Source organism: Myotis yumanensis, unplaced genomic scaffold (assembly GCF_028538775.1).
Source record: "Myotis yumanensis isolate MYYU_CA2020_CCGP unplaced genomic scaffold, mMyoYum1.0.hap1 SCAF_1, whole genome shotgun sequence".
Taxonomy (NCBI): domain Eukaryota; kingdom Metazoa; phylum Chordata; class Mammalia; order Chiroptera; family Vespertilionidae; genus Myotis; species Myotis yumanensis.
In genome coordinates this window covers 195,529,560-195,551,287 of record NW_027223752.1, presented here as the reverse complement: position 1 = coordinate 195,551,287, position 21,728 = coordinate 195,529,560, and the positions used below count along the sequence as shown (strand labels likewise).

At 38.4% G+C, this 21,728-nt stretch overlaps 1 protein-coding gene and 1 pseudogene across 4 annotated transcripts in view; one reads left to right on the top strand and one right to left on the bottom strand.

The window, feature by feature from the left end:
• Positions 1 to 21,728, top strand: part of SLC4A4 (solute carrier family 4 member 4) — a 328,200-nt gene that overhangs the window by 129,408 nt on the left and 177,064 nt on the right. For all 4 annotated transcript variants that reach the window (XM_070395274.1, XM_070395285.1, XM_070395260.1 and 1 more), the window contains 2 exons: positions 8,526 to 8,661; positions 18,746 to 18,906. In XM_070395274.1, the coding sequence (XP_070251375.1) occupies positions 8,526 to 8,661; positions 18,746 to 18,906 (297 nt within the window). The remainder of the gene's footprint in view (positions 1 to 8,525; positions 8,662 to 18,745; positions 18,907 to 21,728) is intronic.
• LOC138994944 (large ribosomal subunit protein uL6 pseudogene) lies at positions 13,048 to 13,650 on the bottom strand (annotated as a pseudogene).

Here is a 21,728-nt window from a genome sequence, read left to right as displayed (position 1 = left end):
TGCATCAAGCAGAGAAAATAGCTTGCCTGAAGTTGTTTATTCTGTTATTTGTAGCTTCCTCAGCATAGAATGGTGACTGTATTTTGGTCTTGGTAAAGCGAATGCAAAGATGGATTAAGGCAGGGGTGGGCAAACTTTTTGACTCGAGGGCCACAGTGGTTCTTAAACTGGACCGGAGGGCCGGAACAAAAGCATGGATGGAGTGTTTGTGTGAACTAATATAAATTCAAAGTAAACATCATTACATAAAAGGGTATGGTCTTTTTTAGTTTTATTCATTTCAAACGTGCCGGATACGGCCCGCGGGCGGGCCGTAGTTTGCCCACGGCTGGATTAAGGGGAAGGGTAGAATAGGGCAGTTTTTAAAAGAGATATTTCTCATTTCAGAGCTCTGTACGCTTCCTTGGGCAAATGGTTATGTTTTTATGTACTTGGAAATGTCTAAGGTTTATTAAGCCATTTCTAATTCATTACTATTCAAAGTGGCTATTAGGTGCATGGTACTAGGCCTGTCTTTGAGAGGAAAGTGCATAAAACACAGACCCTGTCTTCCAGGATCTTGGGGATCTAGTTGGAAAGTCATACCTACAAAAGTTAGGTAATCATGTGCAAACTGCATAAGTATTTGTTGGTGCTAAATAAGTAATTTAGACACAAAGTATTATTATGGTTTGACTGAAGGAGAGACTCACCTTTCTGTGAATGGTTAATATAAGTTCTTGGAAAAGATAGAATTTTCAACTGGAGCTTAGCAATTGAGTCAGAGTTAGAGAGGAGAGGGAAGGATAATCTAGACAGGAAAAATGAAAACGATCTGAAAATGAGCAGGTATAGTCTGTCACAAGACACTTCGGGGTGTGGGAGACAAGGTTGGACACACAAATTGGGGCCAGAGTGACATGAAAGGCAATCGGAGAGTAGACTGTCTTCTAGCCGGCTTGGTGGAGAGGATTCGGCTCATTACCCTCTCTGACTGAGGGACAGTGGCTGCTCTGAGGCCAGTCAAGTTCAGGCTCAGCAGGAAAGAGCGTGGTGACGTGTGAGTGATGTCTTCCGTAGGTGCTGGTGGTGGGAGTGGAGTGCACAGCATTCCTGCCACATATCTGCCTTTCTTCTTGTCAGCAACAGGAATTTTGGAGCCCTAAGTCTTCCCAAACTTTTCAGACCATCACATTGTTATCCTGTAGGTGGACACTGGTCAGTGGTAATCACATTGATGTAGGACCCTCCAGGAAATTCTACAGCTACTAAACAAGCAAATCCTCCCAAAACAAAACATTTTAACAAGAGAACAGAATAAAAAAGAAAAAAAAAAATCAAGGCAGAGGCTTTATCCACAGGGCTTCTGTTCTGACAAATGCGATAGGATAAATTTGAAGTTTCTTTCTCTTCCCTCATTTCCCCCCTCCCTGTCACTCTTTCTCATTTTCCTCCAGGTTTTCTTTTAGGATGAAACTAGGTTAGTTATTTCTTAGAATCAGAATCTTTTCATCTGTAATGCAAGTTGATTTTCTGATGTCCCCCTCGCCCCCAGTTACTGAAGTGAAACTGTAAGGATTTCATTATTTTCCCCTGTTCTTTTATTGGCTGCTTCCCAGAATGTAGGTTATCTTTGTGTTCTCATTACTGAAGCTACTTAATTCGCTGAAGTAAGTAACACATGCAGAACTGGTGCCTTTTTTTCTTCCCTACCTTACATATTTTCCACATGTAGGGGCTCTGAAGGCCAGTATCTGTGAGAGCTTTCTTTCTTAGAAGCTAGGCAGATTTTACTAATAAGGACCAGCAACTTTTTAAATGAATTAAAGCCTTCTATTTAATGACTATGTAATGATGATCATCATCCCACTTTTCAGATAGGGAACTTGAGACTCAGAAAGGTTAATTAATTTGTCTTAAGTCACACAACAAATAAGTAACAGAGTTTGCATTCAAACTCTGGCAGTTTGGCTCCAGTATACTTTTAATCTCAATGAGATGCTGTGTCTTGTGTTTAGCCCATTTACCCATTGGATCAAAAGTTATGGGGCCCTATCCTGTTTGGCTCAATGGATAGAGCATCAGCCTGCAGACTGAAAGGTCCCAGGTTCAATTCAGGTCAAGGGCACATGCCTGGGTTGCGGGCTCAATCCCCAGTAGGGGGCGTGCAGAAGGCAGCCAATCAATGATTCTCATCATTGATGTTTCAATCTCTCTCTCCCTCTCCCTTCCTCTCTCTGAAATCAATAAAAATATATTTTAAAAAAGTTATGGGAACAAATGAATTCTTGATGCACTTCATTAGGGGGACTCTTGTTCTGCTTATCTTTGTGTTAAGAATAATGCTAGGGCTCTGGCTGGGGTAGCTCACTGATTGGACTGTGGGCCCTGGCACCAGTGGGTTTCTGGTTCATTCCCGTGCCCCTTTTGAGGCATGTGCAGAAGGCAACCAAATGATGTTTCTCTCTCACACCAATGTTTCTCCCCCCCTCTCCCTTCTCTCTAAAAATCAATGGAAAAAATATCCTTGGGTGAGGATTAACAACAACAAAAAAGATGTTAGAAATTGGGAAGGGTATTTTGCTGGCCACAGAAGATGCCCCTCCCGTAGGTGGATATTTACAGTACAATTGTTGTGGCTTCCTATGTGCTTCTAATTCCTAGGAAGCTTAGGAGAGCAACTGGGGAAAGGAATTTACTGAATAGCAAGCTACTTTATGACACATGATTTTGGAATTTTATTCCAAAGGGGTTGTTATATTGGTTGCTTAAAGGCTGTATTTAATTAATAAGACAACTTAAGAAAGGTGCTTAGCCACATGCAAATGAATGAAACTGAATTAGTTTGTCCCCATGTGCAAAACCTAATTCAAAATGTATCAAAGACCTAAATATAAGACCCAAAACAGTAAGTTACATAAAATAAAATATAGGTACCAAACTTATGGACCTTGGTCATAGAGAACATTTTATGAACTTGACTCCAAAGGCAAGGGAAGTAAAGGCAAAAGTAAATGAATGGGACTATACCAAACTAAAAAGCTTCTGCACAGCAAAAGAAACTAACAACAAAACAAAGAGGCAGCCAACAAGATGGGAGATGATATTTTCAAACAGTAGCTCCAACAAAGGTTTAATTTCCAAAATATATAAAGAACTCATAAAGCTCAACACCAAACAAACAAACCACCCAATCAAAAAGTGGGCAGAGGATCTGAAAATACAACTCTCCCAAGAAGATATATGAACAGCCAATAGATATATGAAAGGATGTTCAACCTCACTGGCAGTTAGAGAAATGCAAATCAAAACTACAATGAGATACCCACTCACACCTGTTAGAATGGCCATTATCAACAGGACAAGCAATAACAAGTGTTGGACAGGTTGTGGGGAAAAAAGGAAACCCTCATTCACTGCTGGTGGGAATGTAGACTGGTACAACCACTGTGGAAAGCAGTCTGGTGATTCCTCAGAAAATTATGAATGGAGCTACTATACGACCCAGCAATCCCTCTTCTGGGTATATACCGAAAAACTTGAAGTCATTTACTTGCAAAGATATATGAAAACTTGACGTCATTTACTTGAAGAGATATATGCTCCCCTATGTTCCTTGCAGCATTATTCATGGTGGAAACAACCAGGTGTCCTGCGATAGAGGACTGCATAAGGAAAACGTGGTACATATGTGCAGTGGAATACTACTCAGCCGTAAGAAAGGCTGAAATAGCACCATTTGTAACAACATGGATGGATCTTGAGAACATTATGCTAGGTCAGTGGTCGGCACACTGTGGCTCGTGAGCCACATGCGGCTCTTTGGCCCCTTGAGTGTGGCTCTTTCACAAAATACCGACTTCTGCGCATGGGCCACGAAGTTTCAATCGCACTGTACGTGTGCGCCCCGCACGTGGTATTTTGTGGAAGAGCCACACTCAAGGGGCCAAAGAGCCGCATGTGGCTGACGAGCCGCAGTGTGCCGACCACGGTGCTAGGTGAAACAAGTCAGACAGGAAAAGCTAAGAATATATGATTTCACTCATATGTGGGATATAAAACTGAAGCTCGTGAACATAAGCAGCAGTGTGGTGGTCACCAGAGGGAAGGGAGTGGGGGAGAAGGGGAGCCTAATATATGGTGATGAGAAGATTTGACTTTGGGTGGTGGGCACGATGCAATATACAGATCTTCTAACATAGAAACCCACATCTGAAACCTATATGTTCATGTTGGCCAATGTTACCCCAATACATTTAATAAATAAATTTTTAAAAAAGAAAGGGAAAGGTGCTTAGATACAGTGCTTAGAGAGGACGACCAGAGATATTGTTGCATCCTTCTTCCAGTCCACTTTGCAGAAGTCTCAGGTGAATTGCTGTCTGATAAGCAGTGAGTTGTGTTTTCCTGGCTGGAGAACACCAGACTACAGAGTAATGTCTGTGGATTCGAGCAGAGCAGAGATGCGTGCTGTCTGTGCAGGAGCTTCTGTTCTTTAAGCAGGAGAAACATTGACTCTTCCGTTGGAGGTTGGGACAAACCCACATCACCTCTTTCAGAAATTCAGAAATTGACAAAAGTTGATTCTCTAAACATAGACTTGTCCCTTCTAAAAGCTGGTTCTAACTCAGGGATCTTTGAAGTTGAATGTTGATGAAAATCAATCAAATTTGTCAGTCAGTTGTAGAACCACTGTGATCAATAACTACATCACCAGCAATGTGAACACTATTCTCCTCAGAAGTATTGCCCAGATTCCAAATGCTGCCTGTCATGTTTAAACACCACCCCCCTTTTTTTTGTGCTGTCCCCGATCCTCCATAAAAATAACACACATTCTATTTCTTGACTGGAAAAGCATTGCAAATGTTTTTGCACAAATTCTGGAGCTTTAGATATTTTTCTACCAGAGATGTTAAGAAATTTTAAAGCCCCTTTTTTCTAATTACAGAAGTAAAACATCTTGTATCCTGTGCTAATATGTGTTCAATTACCTTATGTTTTAAAATTGATTTTTACAGAGAGAGGAAGGGAGAGAGAGAGAGAAACATCGATCGGTTGTCTCCCAACCTAGGTATGTGCCCTAACTGGGAATTGGTATATAGGACTGTGTTCTAACCCAACTGAGTCACCCAGCCATGGGTTAGTTACCTTATTTTAATGTTTTGCAAACACACTTCATAAATATTTTTTGCTTGCTGTTTAATTTAATTAATTGGCTAATTAATTAATGTTTGCTTCCCCTTCTACCATGTAACCTTGATAACAACAGGGATCTTTTTGTCAAGTTCTTCACTTAATTTAGAGTCTGAAGCAAAGTCTATTAGAACATAGATAACATTCAGTAAATACTGATGAATGAATACATGAATGACTGTGCACACTTCAGAATTAATAGATAAATAAAAGGAAGAAAATAAACATTTGAAAGATGTATATACAAGCATCCTTGCTTTTGCAGGACTGTAAAACTGACTATGCATGCTGAAGGTATGCAAAACAATCCTAATAATCAATGAGAAGAGTTACTATTGTTCTTTGACTTTTAAAAAATTTGCCAAATCATTAAACTCTGTCTTGCTTTTGGTTATAAAGGCATAGGGAAATAAAAAAGTAGTAAAACTAATATTTATTTAGTACATGCTAATTTTTAGAAACATTAAGATGAAAGGGGGTGATTCCTTTGTAAAATCTCATCAGAAGTAGTTTGAATAGTACTTGCTTTCTTGATATTGTACAACTAATGAAATGGAATGAGCATCTTTTCTATGCCCAAATTGTCATAATCCTTCCTAATTTGAATCAGCTTCCAACATTTTATCCTCTGTGCTTTCCATGTCAAGAAATGTCTGTGAGAGTTTCTTTAATGTTAAGTGGTTTTTTGTTTGTTTGTTTTTTGCCAGCACCACTTCCTCTGGGACATTGTTGTCATTTTGTTACAACCACTTTCCTGTTTGTGTTGACCAGTATGCCTTCACTGAGTTCCTCCAGTAGAAAACTAGTCTCTCCAATGGTCAGTGGCAGCATTGTCTGTCTACGTGCCCATGACCAGCGAGATCTTCTATGCCTCCATTTACATTTGACTACAGATTTCACTTCCGGTGTTATCACGTTTTGTTTCTGTGCAGTTCTTTCATCTTTGTTGGCCAACTCTCTCTTTTGAGTATCCATATTGTATGAATTTATCACAGGGAGATAAGAAGGCAACACAACCACACAGTATGCTTTTGGTACATGAACTGGATAACAAATGTGTAGTAACTAATCACTGACAGACTTTGAAAGATGCACTGTGATTGGTCACTGATCAAGATGCACATATGTTATTTACATAGTCATTAATTGTGGACTAAAGAGGTAGCAGTGAAGTTTGTACTTTATGTAATTGCTCACAGTTCATATACCATGCTAACTAAAATTTGTACTGTGTAGTTAGGGGAAATTTAACTAAACTGTGAAATTTCACACACATTGGAACCAAGCAAAGTGAGGACTCCCTTAATTCCAGGCTATTTTATGTACATGTGTGTATTTTTTTCTTCACTAAAGTGGAATCACTTTATGTATATGAATTGACAATTTTATTTGTTTATTTAATATTATGTATATACATAAAAAACCAATAATCTTAACTTCATGTTTTATGACTATATGGTATTTTATTTTATTTTTAAATATATTTTCATTGATTTCAGAGAGGAAGGGAGAGGGAGAGAGAGATAGAAACATCATTGATGAGAGACAATCATTGATTAGCTGCCTCCTTCATGCTCCCTACTGGGGATCAAACCCACAATCTGGGCATGTGCCCTGACCAGGAATCGAACTGTGACTTTCTGGTTCATAGTTCAGTTCTTAACCACTGAGAATCACTGGCTGGGCAACTACATGGTATTTTATTGAACAGTTGTGTTATAGTTTATTTAATCAATCTTCCTTTTTTGGACATTTTGGCTTTTCTATTTTTCTTAATTATAAAATTGTGGTGATCACCTGTAGCTAAGTCTTTGAGATAACGATGCTATTTATTTGAAATGAATGTCTTTCTAATGATCGAATTGCTGGCTCACTGGACTCATATACTTAAAAATTTTTTTTTTATTGATTTCAGAGAGAAAGGGAGAGGGAGAGAGAGAGATAGAAACATCAATGATTAGAGAGAATCATTGATCAGCCACCTCCTACACACCCCCTACTGGGGATTGAGCCTGAAACCAGGCATGTGCCCTGATCAGGAATGGAACCATGACCTCCCCATTCACAGGTCAGTGCTCACCTGCTGAGCCATACCAACAGGGCTCGACACATACACTTCTAAGACATTTCCATATCATTCCAAATTTCCCTTCAGAGAGTGATGCTTCCTGTTAGGCTCCTATCAGTGATATAAATTTCCTAAATCATTGCTGATATTAGACATTATCATTCCTTTTCATTTTTGCCATTTTTATTAGGTAAAAAACATTTTAATAATTAGTTTTGAATACTAGTTAGGTTGAATATTTTTGTGAGTTTATTTGAGTAAATACATTTTGAGCTATGAAATTTTATTCTTGTTCTCTTTATAATAGTTTTCAGATGGTATGGTTTTTTTTTTTTAGGTTATTTGAGTACATACATTTTTACACACACACGCACACAAAACAAACACACACACATATATATTGTTGTACCTGAACTACATTCATATGTACATACCATTCTTAGTTTTACCTTGGGATTATAAAGAATATCTGTGGGCCTTAGGTTTGTAACATAGCCATCAGTTTCCAAATGCTATCCTTTAAAAAAAAGAGAGAAGAAGAAGGGGAACATAACCCATGACCTGGAGGAGATGCTAGTTAATTTTTTATTATGTTATTTTCAGGAGATGGGGTCAAAAGGAGCTAGTAGGGCATTCAATTATGTGCTTGAGTGTGTTGGAAATCCCTCCCCGCTCAGGTGTACAATATTTTACTTGGGCTTGTTTTTCAAGTGCATTGAAGTGTGACTAAATATTTTTGGTGCTCCATTATGTAAAGAAGAGGCCCATCTTGTTAAATATTCCTTCATCAACTTGGTAGTTAGCCTGTAAGGACATGGGCGTTAGGCATCGGGCAGAGGGAAGGTAGGCGGGAGGCGGGCACCTGGGCTAAACTGAGGATAGGGGTGCTCCGTTGTCTCCTCCCACTGTTGTAGAAAAGTGATTGGATCAAGCTTGTTTCTGTCTAATCATTTTGGATGGCTCATAAATGGGGAAGGAGAGAAAGTCATGAGGTTGGACCTCAGCTCATCTGAGGGCTAAAGGTTCTTTGTCACACACCACACAGAACTGGAGCGCTGTCCTTCCCGGGAGTAGTGGAGAGCTGAGATACAGTTTAGAACCAAAGGAAGAGAGAAGAGCTTTGGTTTCTTTTTGTCTCGAGGTTGAGGATAAGCAAGGAAGATGTCCACTGAAGATGTGGAAGGGAAGCCCAGCAGCTTTGGGGACGGAGGAAGAGCTCAGAGCTACACGTTCCTCAGGGTGGTGCAGCCAGTGTTTAACCGCAGTATTTTCACTTCTGCAGTCTCTCCCGCCGCAGAGCGAATCCGATTCATCTTGGGCGAGGAGGATGACAGCCCAGCACCCCCTCAGCTCTTCACCGAACTGGATGAGCTGCTGTCCGTGGATGGGCAGGAGATGGAGTGGAAGGAGACAGCGAGGTGAGGCACGGTGGATGTTGCAGTACTGACCTGGGGGAACAAGGGTGGGCAAGAGAGTTGAGTGTGAATGAGCACCTTTTTCTAACCTCAGCACTTTGAATAACCGATGAGCATGATGTTGGCTGGGTTAGGGAATTAAACAGTTTTTCTCTTCTCTTTCTCATTGACGTGATGCTGGACACCCTTTATTGTACTGCTAGAGCATCGTTTCACTGATCCGTGTTGCTATAATTTTAACCCTTACGAGGAATTAATAGTAAATCTCCATCCATATACTACTTATTAGTGAAATATTTTAAAGATAAACTCAAGTACCCAAACATGATAGTGTAAGAGATATGTGCCCTCACTCTCCGCATGTCAAAATACCTTGTGAGATGATGTTTGATTTATTACCCATTCCCTGTTAGGGATGGAGGTTGCAAAGGCAGTAACTGGTACCAACAAACTTGCTATTATTCCAAGTAAAAACCTCTCATCTTTTTAAATATCCAGTGAAAGTAAGTAGAAGGTTCACCCGAACTTAGAGTTTAGAGACCTGAGTTCTATTTCAAACTCTGTAGCCTGTTAGCTCAAAATAGTTTCTCAGAACTTTGATTTCATTATCAATAGAGTAGATAATAATGCCTACTCCATATAACATGTATTCTATATAAGATATGTAACATATGTAAATATAATATTATACAATATATGTCTGATTATTTTATATAAACACACATGTGTGTATATAATGAAATTCTTTGTAAATTGTTAAAGCACTGCATAAATATCCAAGTTTTTATTAATTTCATGATAGCAGAGCTTTTCTTTCTATATATAGATTTAGTTATATATTCCACTCTAAATCTTTGATGACATATAACATTTACATAAGATAAAGACTGATATAATGCAGTTGTTGGTCTCTCATTGCCATCATTACATGGAGAGTCAGTATATTTCACTTTCTTAAACAGAATTATGTTAAGATATGCCTTTTATAGTCTGTAATTTAGTTAAAACCAATTAAATTGAACCAGTGTGTTTTGAATGCCCAGTATAGGTCAGGTACTATTTTCGGTATTGGGAATGCAGAAGTAAATATTTTTATTATTTGCTCTTTTAGGGCCTCTTTTCATGATATAATCATTGTCTCTTATTCCCATTCTCAGTACCAATAACCTGGATATATAAAGTCGTCCATAAAGTAGTTCATAAAACATCCTGCAAAAGGAGGCTTTTGAAGCAAAAACTTTTCTTAGTACCTGCATTTCATTCTTTCTTTACCTTCTTTCTGACAGAAAAAGAATGAGAGTTGTACTGGTACAATCTGAATTAAGTGTTGGGGAGATTTTGGTTTAGCCTTGGCTCTGTGTTAACTAGCTGTTTAACTTCGGGCGAGTCATGTAGTCATGTCATCTTCCTGAGTTTGAGTTTTCTATTCTATCAAATGAGGGTCATATTGGGTTACATCCTCTCTAACATCATGCAATTTTAGAGCTCTAAAATTCCATCCATGCTGTATATTGGTATAGTCATCTGTGATTAGAAGACATATTTGACTCTTACTTTTATCTTAAAATTCTGTGAGAGTACTTTATATAGATTAGAATTCAGATATAGCACCCTGTTTTTCTTTCAGTCAAGTGAAGACTACACTTTATTTTCTATGACCCCTGGTCCCAGAAATGTGGAGAGATCACAGTTCACTTATAGGTAATAAAATGTTGAGAGAGGTGGACATCGTATTTTCCTTTAAGGTTGTTAAAGATTAAGATGTACTTGATACTGTATTATCTATAAAGACTTTATTTCCTTGGAAGCATATGTGTCATTTTGATGATGCCCTTGGTTCCTGGGAGATTGGACTTCTGGAGAAGGGGTGGGAGTATGCCAGGTATCAGAGGGAAGCTGTCCAGGAAGATACATACTTACATGTAATCAACACCCTATGACTTCTCCTATATAGGACTTGCCACAGTTACTGTTAACTATTAATTAATCATATATATGATATTATTGTTTTGGTTTTATCTCCCTCATTACACTAATTCATATGAAGGCAGGGATCACCATGTCTGTGTTTTACTACTGTATTCCCAGTTCCTTGCTATACATAATAGGTCAGTAATATTTGTTGAGTGTGATTAGTTGAGAACTGATTGCTTTATAAACAACTGTTCTACATATACTTTCTTAGAAGTCTTACTGGATCAAAATTGGAGTTCTGTGATAATCCATCCCTGATTGATAGATAGCTATAGACCCAGGGTACCAAGCACATTATTGAGAAAGCCCAGAAGAGGACTTGTGTTTGATGTTTCAAACTATTTCATCAATATACTGATGCCATCTGCTTTTAGTTCTCTAGCCCATACTTCTTGTCTCATTTGACTGAAAACAAATGGTTGGCCCAGCTGGTGTGGGTCAGTGGTTGAGTGTCAATCTATGAACCAGTCATGGTTCTATTTCTGGTCAGGGCCCATGCCTCCTGGGTTGTGGGCTTGATCCCCACTGTGGGGTGTGCTGAGGCAGCCGATCAATGATTCTCATCATTGATGTTTTTATCTCTCTCTCGCTCTCCCTTCCTCTCTGAAATCAATAAAAATATATTAAAAAAAACTACACAAATGGTTGGATGGCTAATGAGCATCTCAAAATAACATGTCTAGAATGAAGCTTCTGATTCATTTACTTCAGATAAGCTCCTCCTACAGAGTTCCTCACTACAATGAAAAACTCCATTTTTGTAGCTGCTCAAGCCAGAAACATAGTAGTCTTCCTGGACTCCTGTCTTTCTCTATACCCCTTACTTAATCCTTTGGCAAATCCTATCTATTTATCCTCAAAGATATTCAGATATTCAGAATCTCACCATTTCTTATATTCAGTATTGCCATAACCTGGTCCAAGCCACCATTATCTTGCAAATGCTTCTTAACTAGTCCACCTCCGTGCACTTGTCCCGCTCTTACCTTCCTCATGAATCGTCCAGCATGATCTCTTTGACCTCATCTGCTTCTTCTGTTCCTCTTGTTCGATCTGCTTGCACCTCACTGGCCAGTCATGCTTCTGTGTCAGGGATTTTGCATTTGCTGTTCCCTCTGTCTGAAATGCTCTCCCAGCCACATCCCCACGGTTATCTACATGTGGCTCATTTTCTCACCTCCTTCAGGTCATTATTCAGATCTGACCTTCTCAGCGACTGCCCTTTCTAAAGTGGAAACATCCCCCCAACGCTCTATCCCCCGTGCCCCATAGTTTTTATCTTTAGCACTTACCAGCATTTAGCATTTTACATCTATTGTTATTTTCTCTTCCTAATAAAATTAAAGCCCCCTGAAGGCAGGAATTTTTGGTTGTTTTGTTCACCACTCTGCTTCCAGTGCCTACAACTACCTGGTACACAGTCTACAATCAAGACATCTGTGCTAAGAGAACTAGTGGAGAAATAGGACCTTGATTCTTAGTTTACTGCTCCACCTAAATCCTGTTGGGAAGTTTTGAGGTCATTGTGCCTCCAGAAATTATTCAGGTTTTCAGTAACTTCTACTTCCTGTATGTTTGCAATAATTTGACTGCCATTTATGATGTCCAGTTTCCAGACATGATCGGGGTTCTTTTTCCCATGAAAAGCTCTCAAATCTACCAGACCAATAAAAGTGTTGTGCTTAGAGGGAATTCACTTTATATATGAAAGTGCAGCATGGGTATTTTTGTGGCTAACTTATAAAATTAAGAAACCCCAATTGACAGATTATTTATTCCATAGAGAACTAACCTACCAGACTTCTTCAGCTTAATATAGTTTCTACTGTTCATATCCCCTACCCATTTTAATACTCTCCCTTTTAATATTCTATACTTTTTACTTGACTAATGATTTGATAGCACCAAGAATATCCTACATTGAGTGTCAGAGTTACTGTAGTTTCAGTCCTGTTTCAGGAACTTCAAGTTAGCTCTGTCTCAAAAAGTAAGGAGGAGGATTTCAGTAGTAGGAAAAATATCCCCCTTTAAGTTGTGGGATTCACAGTAGTCATGTAAAACTATGAACAAGGGAAGCTTTTATTTATATGAAATTTGAAGTGTAGCCAGTTCTACCACCTTCATTTTTCACATCTTTCCCCTGCTCTTCCCTTTCCTAACAGTTAGAACTTTAAATTTTTACTGGCTCTTCCAACAGAGTTCAAGTTAAAGATTGTTCAAAAGGTGGCATGATGAGACCTAAGAAGACTACATGGTCAGTGGAATGCAGAGAGCACTATGTGTTTTTTTTCTTCTTCTTTCAATACAAGGCTTTCATTGTATCTTTATAATATAGCAAACATCTTTATAATATCACAAACAAGTGTGACAAATCATTCGGCATCTTGGTGTTTCTATAGCTGGACAACTTAGATCTTATTCATCAGCCTACTGAACTGGTCCTTTTTCGGAATCATAGATACTATCCAAGAATTTTCTGATATCCTTGTTTTTCACTGTTGTGGCTTGCTGAATCAAAGCAGCTGAATTTGATACAAGTTCAATGTCATTTCCTTCAAGAATCAACTCATCTTTCTGGGCTTGAGATACTGAACAAGCAATGCCTAACTTCATCTGAACTCTGCGAATGTATTTTCGCCCAAGAAATTTCTAATTTCAAGAAGAGAACCATCCTCCTTAATAATGATGTTGATGGGGAAGTGAGTTTACACAGACCTCATCTTGTAACGGAAGCCCAATTTAACACCCCTGATCATGTTCTGTACATGACTGCGGATCGTGTGAACTGTGGCCAATTCCTTTCTATTTCCCCCACCATTTGTCAACCCAGAGTCTCTTCTTTTTCTTTCCTAGGAGACTGATATCTACATTGATGTAGTTGAAGTCCCTCTGCAGGGTGCCTCTGGGGCCCTTCACAATAACTGTGCATCCCTTCAGAGTGATGTCCACATTTTCTGGGATGTCCACAGTCTGATTGCTGAGAATGGTATTCATCCTCACAGCAGATGTGTCAAAAAGCGAGAGCACTGTGTTTTAAAGAGTACTCCTAAGTGTTGGGCCATTAGAATACTGACATGTAGCAGTAATTGTAATGAAATATTTGATATTAGGGAAGAAGCCCATGTTCCTCATTAAGAATTTCTAGGAGCTAGGTTTTAGCTAATGGACTCATGAAACAAACTAGTAAAGAATAAGTCATGGTCCAGCTTTGGTGACGGCCCCATCACCAAACTCTGTTTCTTTGAGTCAGTAATAACTCTGCAGAAATCGTTGTTGGCTTTCACTTTTATTTCAGTGACTGCTCAAATGGGCAATGTTGTAAGTGATGAATGTTACAAGAAACTGTGTTAAAGTTCACTCCCCCAGTGTCTCAGTGGGTAAAAAGGAAAGGCATCACAAGTTTCAGCAAATGAACAAGCCAACAAAGGGAAAGGGTATTGGTGTTTCCCTTGTGTTGGGAGTGCACACAGGAGCACCCACTCGTTCCAGTTTGCCCTGCAGACTGACCTACGTACCTCTGGAGAATCTGATTTCAGGGCCTGGCCATCAAACAGAGCCACGTGCACTGATCCTGGGGCCCTGGAGAGAAACCGCTCCCTTCCCAATTGACATTGACTTTGCTTTGCAAAATTCCATTGGAGACCAGGTTTATTGTTTCTGTAAGAAAAAGGCTGAAGGAAAGGGAATTTAATCACTTTATAATTTGATGTAGTTACAGCATACAGATAATTTCATATAAATATGCATAAGTATAACTTTATATACTTTTTATACATACACTTAAATTTTATAACAACATGCATAGAACTTTTGCAATAACTTTCACAGTTGCTCTAGAAATTTAAGCATTCTCCTTAAAAACATCATTTATCCCAGATACACACTAGCACTGGCTTTTTTTATGTGATGAGGCAATTACTAGTTAGCAAGAAATTTTATTATCATTTTAATAGTTTTATGAAGTTGGACTATAATCTAAGGCAAAGGTCATGTCAATTTTCCGTAGTAAAACTGGCATATTTTTAAGTTAGAGGTCTTGTCTTTTCTTAATTATATTCGATCATATGATTGGAAAATTGCAAAATTCAGTGATTCCCAGTGAGTTTTCTATTTCTTCACCAAATGAGTTGAGTTCTGTTGTTTGGCAGTCACTCAGAGTGTGTTAAACTGCAGTGTGTTTTATCATTGTTCTTCTAAGACCTTGGAATAAATAAACTTCACCTAATAAACTCCTCTTCCAAGGTTACAAGTTTTGTAATTGCAAGCATTTAAAAAGCCAACTTCTGAAAATAATTTTCCTATAACATGTCAAGTACTAGGCAGAAGAAAAAGTGAGAGACTCATTGCAGATACACGATTATTCATATCTACTATGAAGGGTAGATGGTGGCTTTTAGTACATTTAACAGGAAGAACATCTATTTTTTACCATTGTAATTACATGGTACTGAAGCACCTTTACAAATCCACTGGCTGAACTTTGGTACCTTGGCCTTAGTCTTTTCCTTAATGGGTTCTATTTGAGTTGAGTAGTTTTCAGTTTTTGTTGTTTTTTCAAATTTGTCCTTGATATGTGAGGAGGATGGACATAGCATGTGTAGTTTCTAGAATGAAACTCCCTGCCAATAATCTGTTTAAATGGTAAACTTAGTTGATGCCTGAAAGCATACCTTGGAAGTACCTTGAACAATCAATTCCTTGAACAATTAGAGCAATACATTTTAAAGGAATTTAATAGTCCTTATTCCAGAGTTTCCCTTATGCTGTTAGCTGTGCTAGGATTTGACATTATCAGAACATTCAATATTTACTGAACTCAAAATGAAATAGATGCTAAACTGAACTATGAGATAATACATATCCCCTGAGAATGTGGATTCTAAGGAGCTGGCTAGTTTGAGACTGCATTTCATTCCTCTACTAGAGGCTGGTGCATGAAATCCGTGCACTATGGAGGCGGGGGGTCCCTCAGCCTGGCCTGTGCCCTCTTGGAATCCAGAACCCCTCAGGGGATGTCCAACTGCCGGCTTAGGTCTGATGCCCCCTGCTCTCACCAGCCGTGAGTCTGGCTTCTGGCTTAGCGGCACTCCCACAGGGGAGCACACTGACCACCAGGGGACTGCTCCTGCGTTGAGCATATGCCCCCTGGTGGTCAGTGCATGTCATAGCAACTGGTTGTTCCACAGTTTGGTTGATTTGCATATTAGGGTTTTATTATATAGAATTGTTATATCTTGACTTAAAGACCTGGTGTCCTCTAGGAAGGTGAGTAATGCTATTCCATAAATCCAAGCTAGTTAAGATTTATGATTTTTAAATATACTTTAAAAACTTGTTCAAAGTCATATTGAAGTCCAGTGTGACTGCCTATAATATACACTATGGAGAGGAATGAAATAAAAGATCAAACACAGAAGAATGCAGAGGTTTTACTCCTTTAAAAATTTTTAAAATTTAACTTATACTGTTCAAATAATTGAGGATGATAATAAAATAGAGCCATTGTCACATGCTGTATGTAAGTGAGGCTTAGTTTTCTCTCAAGAAATTGTTTTGGCAATATAAATTTATGGCAGATGGTAAAGAGGGGGACTCATTTAGTAAAGATTAGCCGGAATTGAAGGCTGTATAAAACACTCCCCTTCACTGAATTTCTAGCTGACTCATGTCATTCATCTTGGGCTTAAATTCTATGGTCAAAGATTCTATTCCTCAACTAATAAGAATACTTTTAGGAATAAAAATAAGGAGTCACTACAGTCTTTAAAGATGACATGATTTTATGTAACCCTGTCTTGGTTTCATACACTATATAATCTTCTAACCTCTACAGTCTTATCTTGAGTAATAACTTATAACATCAAATGTAAATGTGACTCACATAATAGTTGCCAACAAACATGGTTAGAGATTCTGTCAGCAAGCATGAAAAGATAATATACCTAAAGTTAACCAATGTAATATGCTCCATGAAATGATTACTCTCAAAATAACCCCAATTACCTTTTATTGTTTTGGCAAATTATACGAGTATGATGTAAAATTGTCATTATTCTCTTACTTCTATTTCTGTGGTTCTAATACCAGCCAAAGTGAAGAACTAAATTACACATACACAGACACACACAAGAATATTAAGGGTCTTTGGTTTTTTCTTGGGATGTTTTGCAATTACTTTGTAGAGATAACCAAGGTCCAGTTCTGAAGGTTTAAAACTGGTGGTGCTGTTGGTTTTTTAACTTGCGAGGAAAGCCTGTAAAAAGTCTCCACTGCCTACATATTTTGGGATATAGGGGAAAGGAGGAGGGTCTTAGAATTAAGGGTGAGGTTAGGAAGAAGGTTGCCATTGACAAGTGGGAGTTTGTTGGGTGGGAGAGGCTTACTGAGAGGGGTAATGGAGGGAGACTTTTCAAATATGGCTAAAATACTTCTGAATCACATGAGTGTTAGGCTTGCTTAAAATTCTAAATTTTCTATGACACTGTGGCTGATCTCTTGATCTCTTTTCCCTCCTGGGTCTGCTAATGTGTTTTTTCCTTCCTCTGGGGGTGGTGAGCGGTCTATAAATAATATCTTATGTAGAGCTTCCTCTGATCTCTGCCCTTTGTTCTCATGTTTAGTGAGCTAGGTGAGCGTTTAGCTTTTCTAGGTAAACATTTTTCAATCATTAAACCTTTGGGTGAAGAATGTAGAAAAACAGTTTTTTATACCCCTCTGTTGATCTTTTTCAGTATCTTTTAGAAGGTTGAAGTGAGAGGAAAAAAAAGCATTTTTCTTTGGATCATGCTGAATAGCAAAATGATAATGCTTTCCCTTTTTATTTAATGTGTATTTTTAACCAGTGTATGAAGAGTCTATATGTGTAATATGTGGGACATAAAAACTGTCAAGTGTGTTTTGCTCTCATTTCCATTAAGCTTTTGGATATATATTACTAAGCTATCAAAATGTCTAGGAGTCTCAGAAAGAAGAAGCTCTGAAAGAGGGTTGTTTGTTCCATTGCTAAGGTTAATAGATCTGTTATAAGAAGAGGATGTGTTGTTCGTTGAGCTTGTGTATCTTTAAACACATGTGAAGCCAGATTTTAAGGAGGGAAGAGAGATCAGCTGAGAAATACATATTAAAGTAAGACATAGCAACACATGCTCACCCTCTTTAGGCATCAAAGGGGAATTTTATATTCATGTGACCACTTTACACCAAGTTTTTCAAATATTTAAGGTAAATATTGGGTTATAACTGATATTTCACCTTCTATAAATTTGCCTTGTGAATTCATAACAGAATTCACACAGTGGTGGCTATTTTTACCCATAGTAGGCTCTACCTGCATGGATAAATCTGTAATGCATATATTTCTACCTTATTTTAAAAAATTTAGTTAAATCATTCTTAAGGATTTTGTGGTTACTGATAGACAGATATAAAACCCTTGGTTCTGCCCTAACTGGTTTGGCTCAGTGGACACAGCACCGGCCTGTGGACTGAAAGGTCCCAGGTTCGATTCCAGTCAAGGGCATGTACCTTGGTTGCGGGCACATCCCCAGTAGGAGGTGTGCAGGAGGCAGCTGATCGATGTTTCTCTCTCAACAATGTTTCTAGTTCTCTATCCCTCTCCTTTCCTTTCTGTAAAAAATCAATAAAATATATTAAAACACACACACACACACACCCACCTTTGGTTCCTTTGGGTTTGTTTTCTTTCTCTCTAATATTAGGGAAAGGTGCAGACTACTGACTCTGTTTGGTGTATTTTTTAAAAAATTTATCTTTATTGTTGAAAGTATTACAGATGTCTTCTTTGTTTTTTCCCCATTGACTCCCTCTACCCTGCACCTGCCCCTCCCAGGCCTTCAACACACTATTGTCTATGTCAATGGGTTATGCATATAAGTTCCCTGGTTAACTCCCCCCCCCCCCCCAAAAAAATAAACAACAACAACAAAACCAAACAAAAACAAAAACTAATTAATGATATAAAAAGGTTTTAAGACTCTAGGAAAGGAGACATTTTGGTAGTGCTGATGGGGGTGGAAACAGAGGGGTTGATGTTGCCATGTCCAAGGTAAGTTAGAACGCTTTTAATTGCTATTGATGATTCTCATGTTCCTAGGTGGATTAAATTTGAAGAAAAAGTGGAAGAGGGTGGGGAGAGATGGAGCAAGCCCCACGTGGCCACATTATCCCTTCACAGCTTATTTGAGCTGAGGACGTGTATAGAGAAAGGATCCATCATGCTTGACAGGGAGGCTTCTTCTCTCCCACAGTTGGTGGGTAAGTATGTTGTTTTAAATTCCTATCATTTTTTCATTGTTCCCTACCTATTCACGAGTTTCCATCAATGCCGATGACTTCTAGTGTAAGCAGAGTTGAATATTCTAGAGCATTTATTCTCTCTCTTTTTATGTTATAAAACTAATAAGGTTTTTTGCAGAAAATTTGGAAAATACAGACATATATTGAGAAGAAAATTTAAAAAGTCATTCATTGCACCTAACATTTTGGTGTGTTTTCATCAGTTTTGTTTCTCAATCTTCTCTCTTAATGCTTTTTATTTTTTAATGTTATTTTATAAAAATTAATATTGTGATTATACTGTATGTATATGGATATGCATTTATTTCTGGGATTAATATTTTGAATGGAGTCCCCACCCAATTTTTGGTTATATTGGACTGGATGTCTGGATACTAGATTTCTAGAACTCTTTGACCTTAGACATTGAACTGCTCTGGGCCTCAGTTTTGTTGTCTGTACAATAGGGTTTAAATCCTCTGTAGGAAGGAAAACAGTCTAGTTCCTGGGTTGGGGCTGATTTCGTAGACGGAAGTCAAAGTTCTTTAGCTGTAGGTAGAGAAAAGTTGTGTGGACAAGAAGCCAGAAGAACCTTATGGGTTAGTGACTGAGTCAGATCAGGTTAGTTCTGAGTGTCATTTGAACAACCACCCGCAAGTCGGTAAACCTAATGGTGCAGGGCATCTTGGGCATCTTTTGCAATTAGAGTTGTGTAGTGAATGTTAACTCACCATGTAGAACACCTTGGGCACACATCACTACATTCCAGACAGTAATAATTGTTTTTATTTTCTAGCAGAACCAGACGTATGGCCTAAGTGGCCTTAATTACCCTTTAGATCTGGGTGTACTGAATAACAACATAAATGTGTTGCTCATTGAGCACACCTTCAAAAACAGGTGCAGGGGCTCTGCCTGTTATTCCTGGGAAAATTCCATAACCAGGTGACCATTGGACCTGTTTGGATACTACGCTTTCCCAAGGGGTCTTCAGGATGCCTACTTTGGGATTATGGGGAAGAGAATGTGGATCATGGCTCTACAGAAAGGGACTAGTGTAAAGTTTCTGTGTAATTTCAGATTGCTGCAAAAATTTCTTTGATTATCTTTAGACAAAAGGCTTGCCTATGACATCTGTGTCTTTACAGACACTGGGGAGGTTATAGCACTTACACTGGAAGAAAAGATTTGTTGTCAGATGAGGCATCTATCTAGCTGATGTATATGTATTCCATTCTTCTTCAGAGAGCTTGTTTGATTTGCAAAGAAACCCCATACTTTTCATGCATCTGACGTATTGAAGGTGCATGAGAAAGGAGAAAGACCAATGTGAAGATGCTGGGTGCACAGAATTACTGAGTTCATGCATTTATTCAGCAATGATGTGTAAGCTTCTGCAATGTGCCAGACACTGTTTCAGGCCCTGGAATTAGGTTTGCAAATCTACCACTTTGTAAATGGGATAAGTTACAAATCCATGTCTATGTAAGTAGTTAGAAGATAATGTAGGAAATACAGCTCTGTGTAGAATTTTTCGTATTTGACAAAGCAGATGAGGCTGAAATGGACATTTGATATATGAGGAGAGATCTGGGATTATTTTACCAAGGGAAAGTAGGGCCCATCTACAAAGACAGAAGCAAATGCAAAGGATGGTTTTCTAGGCAATTTGTTCCACTGGCTTTTTAAAAAAGTAAATTGAAATGTTACTTTCATGTTGTTTGGGTTTATTAAAAAAAAGATTTTTATCATTGAAACTTTTGTGGCTTTCAAATTCCATAGCTGAATGATGGTTACTTTAGCCAAGTGATTCTTTGAGGTAGATAAATGTAAGGATTTTTCTTTCTTCTTCTGCATCTCGGCAACAAGAATGTAAAATCAGAAACATTAGGATTCTAAATTGAATAAAGGCATTCACATTGTATGTTCTTTACTTTTACAATGAGGGATACGTCAGCTTTTCTCATAAAGCATCTTATGAATAAATTAGGATAGAACAATAAGTGATCTCAGTGATACAAATACAACTCATGCTTCAGTAGAAACAGAAACATGGAGAACAAAAACGTGTCTCCTAACAGAATAATTTGCATATTGACGATTTAAGGTTTTATAATTGCATAAGCACCTTACAGAGCTGAAAGCATCCTAAGCTGCCAGAATTGTTTCAAGTATCCTTCCTTAATGGCCTACTGGCACTACAATGCACTCTTAAACATACATGTGTATCACTCTTCACCCACTAACTTTTTCTCATTTATTTATTTATTTTTTAAATATATTTTATTGATTTTTTACAGAGAGGAAGGGAGAGGGATAGAGAGTTAGAAACATCGATGAGAGAGAAACATTGATCAGCAGCCTCCTGCACACTCCCTACTGGGGATATGCCCGCAACCAAGGTACATGCCCTTGACCGGAATCAAACCTGGGACCTTTGAGTCCGCAGGCTGATGCCCTATCCACTGAGCCAAACCGGTTAGGGCTCTTATTTATTAAAGTCTGCATGAGAGAGTATCTAAAAAAGTGTTATGGTTAGCAAAAATCAATCCAATTTTTGAGTGAGAACTGCAATCTCTGTATTCTTAGACTTTAAGAACTCACCTGGAGCAAAAATGTCTGCAATCAGATAAGTTGCAAAAATACATCAGAAATGCATACATGCAGGGCAAAATGGACTTTAGTAAATTGTGTCCTGGCAATGCATAGGCAGTCTAAGGGGAGAAGATGTGTGTGGTTTAAAGGTCACCAGAAAGGTTCCTGTATTCAAAAGAAAAAGTCTCACCATAGGCTTTTGTTAC